The sequence below is a fragment of the Bacillus rossius genome, chromosome 14 (genome assembly GCF_032445375.1).
Source record: "Bacillus rossius redtenbacheri isolate Brsri chromosome 14, Brsri_v3, whole genome shotgun sequence".
NCBI classification, from domain to species: Eukaryota; Metazoa; Arthropoda; class Insecta; order Phasmatodea; family Bacillidae; genus Bacillus; species Bacillus rossius.
Window position 1 is genome coordinate 43,874,036 of NC_086341.1, and position 6,000 is coordinate 43,880,035.

At 34.3% G+C, this 6,000-nt stretch overlaps 1 protein-coding gene across 1 annotated transcript in view; it reads right to left on the reverse strand.

Annotated features, from left to right (window-relative positions):
• LOC134538835 (myotubularin-related protein 13) overlaps positions 1-5,555 on the reverse strand; it is a 127,948-nt gene extending 122,393 nt beyond the window's left edge. Inside the window, exons 1-2 of the mRNA XM_063380364.1 lie at positions 5,405-5,555; positions 5,050-5,135 (exon numbers count right to left, since the gene is read on the reverse strand). Coding sequence (XP_063236434.1) covers positions 5,050-5,135; positions 5,405-5,459 — 141 coding nt within the window. The 5' untranslated portion in view covers positions 5,460-5,555. The remainder of the gene's footprint in view (positions 1-5,049; positions 5,136-5,404) is intronic.
• Positions 5,556-6,000: the final 445 nt, after the last annotated feature.

Below are 6,000 nucleotides of genomic sequence, written 5' to 3' on the forward strand. Positions count from 1 at the left end.
CCAGCCTGTGGACTGGTCAGCAAAGTAACATCTTTTAAATAATTTTTTCCCAAAATTTACTTCTTTTTTATCAGGATGGGCCACAACTTTTAACTTTTTCTTTTCCATGAAATAATGTACTACACGCCCAAGCCAACTGTGGTCCCGGGAAAAATGTGAACTACCCAAGGTCAGACGGACCCCTCCCTCCGTCGTCATCCCTTCCACCACACTGTCCCCTCCTTTCCCTAGTCCGCCTCAAGGCTCGGAGCGAATCATGTCGCGGGTGGGACGGCAAGTAGAGTTGTCACCATACCCCTCCTCATTCCCCACCCCTCTCTCACTGCGACACTGGCGCTCCCGTCACTCCCCTCCTCGGGATCACAGTTAGCTTGGGCGTGTAGTAGGTATTTTTATGATGTAAAACTACCATATAAAATAAAACCTTTGGCAACACTTACTGCATGGTTCACACCCTCTCATCCAATACAAAATCTAAGGAGTTTGTACGGAAAACTATTTGTATAACACAAAATCCCTCAAGAAAACAACCGTTTTGAATATTCCATGCACAAAAAAAATTTTTGTTGATTAGTTCAATTCTTATAGTATTATCCAGAATTATCTCTGGAAATCTCTGAAATTTACAGCCCTAACATTTAATTTGATCACAAATTACATTTACGTACTTCTTAATTTCAAAGTTCGGCAAAAAAATTCACATTTTTAGTTTAAAGGTGATATATAAAACACAAATAAATTCATAACATTTTTTATATATAATTTTTAATCACGTGGCCCAAAATTCACCAATTGTACTGTGCATGCGCAAATGTTTTTGCTGCCAAATAGGAAACACCAGAACATTAAAATGCCTAACTTTATCCATTACTTGCAATCAGTATTTATCAAGTAATCTTTAAGGATTCTTAGAGAAATTTAATGACTTTTAAGGGCCCTTATTCAATTAAAGACATTAAGGATATCCAGGACGTGTACAAACACTGTAGTGAACTTAAGTGGACGGGCCACCGGGGATAGTGAAAATCGCGGATAAACAGCAAAAGTGCCAAAAATGGGAAACAAAAAGGAAACATTAATTTCAACTTAAAAATCTAAAAAAATTTATGTGGTACAGTAAAAGTTACAACTAACAGTAAAAAAATTTTAATGATGCTAAAATTTTAGTATTTTACTTACTGAATAATTAACCATTTCAGTAATGTAAACACAAAAGTGCTCAACCACATGACTAGAAACAAAGCGCGACAGAGACAAAAATAGCAACACATGCCAGCTTACTGCGTGAGTTCCGAGAAGGCCAGTGGCGTTTTACTGTATACTGCACGCAATACACTCGTCAGTAGAGTTCAAATTTGCTTACTTGTAATAAAATACTGATTTATACATGTGCTGTATTTGTTCATAGCATGCGCGGATAATCAGCACCGCGGATCATCCGCCCGTGGATAATAGGGAGTTTATTGTATTAATATTTACAAGTCACTCTATAAACATTTATACAAAAAAATTTCCCTTTCGGCTTGGCCTACAGGCGTAGGTATATTTCATAATTCTTTGGAAATTTCTAAAAATTTATTTTACTCAAGTATCTACCCTATATGTTCAAAAGGACTGATAAAATATACCTATTTGCACGTGAAATCTCTCATGAAACTAACATACCTATTTACTCCCATTAGCCAAGCATTCAAATAATTCATTTGCCCCATAGATCAAAGGGCTGCATTTAAATAACAGTTACAAAAAAAATATCTGCTAATATTTAGAAGCTTTACAACAAAGTTGAACTCACTAAATAATTTGCATACTATGGGAGTAACGATTTTGTACCCTTCAAACAATTTTTTTTTTTCCCCTTGAAGAATTGCTAAGCAGTGAGAGTCTGTAGAGGCGCCACTCTAGAAATACACACACCCGGAAACTTAATTTATTTATAATTATTATATCACAGCACAATCACATATTTTCAAGAACTCCACATGTAATTAACAATTTTACATTTGCCAGTGCGGTTTCAGTCCCCGCAAACGTTGAAAAATACTATTCCAGCCACATGCGAAAAACTGTATTTTCGGGTTAAGAGGATGGTGTAAATTGTAAACATTAACTGTAATGTAAATACAGGGACATAAATTTGTTTTGCGCTTTAATAGCGTAGCCGAGACTGTTTCCAACAAGAGATATCCCTGAATCTGTTGTCGCCGCTCTACTGTTTACTTGATACTAGCTGCAACCTGATCTTGCAGATCTCCAGAAATCCTTACAAATATGTAGCTAAAGCTGTGTAAATTAGTTGTGTAAATTTACCACCAAGGGAATGGTTTTATAGTGATGCTTTTTCCAGGTGTTTGTACTAATAGGTGATTATATAACATGAAAGGTCGGTTATGTTAGGTCAGTTACACAAAGAATAAGAAAAATAGTTGAATAGCATTACAATTCTCACTTAAAAATATTTTTAATTTCTTTCCGGGAGGATAAGTTTTAAACTGTGGTGAAATTAGCTTCGACTCCCAGCTTTGGAATGGAACACGTACCATAATTATTACAGAACTGTGTGACAAAACTCACTTAGGACTAGAAAAGCACGAAATACGTTGTGCACCGCGGGCCACTTTGTGTGTGTGTGTGTGGAGCTCTAGACGGGCATTTTCAAGGGAAAATAAAAACAAATTCAATCTGTGGGTCAGTTGAGCTGAAGCTGAAATTTTTTGAAGTAAAACTTCTTTGCTGACGGGAGGTTACAATTTTCGAGGCGGAGAAACCAACAGAGGAGGAGAGTGAATCAACGGCGATGCCGCTCCTAAGCATGCGTTAGCGGTCGAATGGGAAGACGGCAAAAAGGGAGGGGATTGGTATGTAGCGGGGCACGCTATAATCTAGTTACAAATGCCCAAAGGGAGACAGCAGGGGAGAGGCAGAAATGTGATGCAGCAGTGTTTCTACGGAATTCTCATAACGCTGCTCGTGTTAGTCTACTCCTCAGTTTTCGTAACGGCTAAAGATTGCTGCCACCATATTTATTTTATTTTATTTGAAGTATCTACAATTTGTTTATTCATGTGGAATGGAGTTATTGATTTGTGCAATTAAATTTATAAGTATAATTCATTTTTATGTGAATAGTGGGATTGAAAATGTAAAAAAGACATATAGACTTAAAAAGATTAACTAATTTTTTTTTGTATGTGAACACTGTAACTTGAAATGTCAAAAGAACTCATGGACTTGTGAGATAGAATTTATAAGTTTAATTTATTTTTTTTATTGGAGTGCATTTTTGTTCTTTCGTTTTATTCAGCTGGAGATCGTGATTTAACATCATGTCTGAAAATAATAAAATGGCAGGAGCAGCTAAGAGGGAGTATTATCAAAGGCAATGTAGAAATAAACAGCCAAAAGAAGTGCCGAACAATGCCATTGACGGATGCGACAGTTCCGGGTGCAGAATGCGGCATTTTTACATTTTAGATCACACCAGCATCCTTACTTTTCTCAATTAGTATCTCTTCTTTTCAATAAAAAATTGGTTGTCTGTAAAGTCGGTTTACGGACGATAGTTTAACGTGACGTCATAACAAAACATTGATGAAATGATTTCATACTTTTATGAATAAAATTGAATCATTTTTATTGAATTATCACTATTTTGTATGGATACAAAGAAGGAGTGAAATGCAATCTACAATTTAATTGATAAATTTACTTTTATTTGCACTTATTAATTCAAATATGTTTATTACTTTAACGAACAGATTATTTCAACTATAACTTTTATACGTGTTTCCTATTTAACTTCTTCCAATCTGTGTTATTCTGTTAAGGATAGGACGATGATAGGAAAAGTAGGAAACGAATGGGAGTGTTTCAAGTTTAATGTGCCTCGAAAAAGTCAAATCAATGTTTTTTCCAATCGAGTGGAAGAGAGATAGATGCGGTGCAAGCGTACAATGAGCATAACGGGACACAGCATAACGGGACACTTTTTCGTGCATGCAGCCGGCGTTCATCGATTTATTAGACGTCACGTCAAAAAATATTAAAAATTTATCTCAATCTATACCTAATAAACAAACGTTTCAATTCTGTAGCGCGTGGACTCCACGAACACATTTTTTTTTCTTATAGTGCTAGGTTAGCTTAATGACACACACACACTCACTACCAGTTTCCAACCAGCACTTTACCATTTACTGGCTATCCAATATGTCCCTTGTGTTGAATGGGGACCTCATTAGGAAAGGAAGTTCTGTTTTCATTTTACAAGCTCTTAAACTTGGGTACTAACCAAATTTTGATTTAGTCCCAAATGAAAACAATCCTTTTGTAGATATTTCTTATCTCCGCCGGTTGTTTTGAAAAGAGTAAGTGAAAGAGCATAGAATAAAAGTATTTTCGGATTTTTAGCATTTTTTTTTTCGCAAATACCGCAACTCTACATATTTACCTAAAATACTATAAATTAATTTTGCAAAATATGTATTTTCACAAGATAATTTTAAGCTTGACTATGTTCCGGAAAACTTGGTAGTTGTAAAGGGCCTTGAAGTTGAGGAAAGTTATGTAGTTTAGCATATTAAAAAAAAAAACTTTATAAAATTGTTTAAATTACTGTAATTTCATCTTATGATGATTTTAATAGTTTTTGCTTCAATGAGTTATAGTTTTTAATGGTTTAAAAACCCACAATTCCCCTGAACTTCTTTACCCTCTGCATTACACTGTAACTAAGAATCTATTAGGTATTCTAAAATAACCCCTTGAAGGACCATCAAGCAATATTGGTAGAACTCAAAAATAACATATTCTGAATCAACAGAAAAACCACATGCATCGAAAATTACCAATATGAACCTTCCAATAAAATGAAAAAACATTAAAAAAATTTTGTATTATCACTAAACCCCATTTTACGAGCATATCCTGAAACCACTAGGTTGTTGGTTTGACGTCAACATAGCCAGCATGATGATGTCATCTTTTAGTTTAGAAAAGTAGACTTCATAAAACTTCATTGTAACATTAATGCAAATAAAATTTTCTTACCCATTCTATGCCTTCAATAAATGGTGTGTCCGGCCAATCCTTTTCTGGAAAACGCTGCAAAATAATTCCACTGCTGGTGCCGCTACCTAAAACAAGAAATTTATCTTCTAATATAACCTCAAGATTGCCGCACCTACACAGAATCATGCTCAAAAAAGAAAATTATAAGCACTAAAAAGACAGCCATGAAAAAAAGGAGCAACATAAAATGCTAACAATATGTGTGTTTTCGATAAATACACATGTCAATTAAGAATTTCAGATAAAAAGAAATCAAGATAGCACCACACTGTCAAAATGGAATCAATGTGACATTGAAACCAAGAAAAATATATGTTTTAAATCAAAAACTTACGTTCTTTTTCGTGATCATAGCCAACAATTACAAAATAATCAGCCAGACGGGACATCGCTGGCTTAAATAAAGCTATATTACTCCTAACTATCTACATAATATATTTGCCATCTTTTTTGTTTACGCATTGCAGCCATATATGTTGTAGTATGGAAGTTACAAGACACTCATAACATAACAAATAAATATATTATTACAGTGCTCCAAGCGGTCTAAAATGATTTTAAATATTGAATTAAGATGGAGTCAGGATAAACCAAATGTCATTGGATTTTTGTTATAATAATATCTCAATCTATTGCAGTAGATCTTTTAAAAATTTCTTATATGGTTTCGAGGATGAAATAAATTGTTCAACAGTAAAATAAATATGTTTATAATATCATCAGGAAATTATTTCAAAAAAGGTTTGAGATAATTTCTCAGACCCATTAACAAGACATTTGAAATACAAAATCTCACTTATAAATTGACATGGCTGGGTGGAGTAGTTATTATAGTGCATTCTGTTAGTCTTCTATTTGTGAAGGACAGTTCATATTTGGATACCAACATGAAATTTGGCACAGGTTGTCTTTAAGATTCCTTTGTGTAAA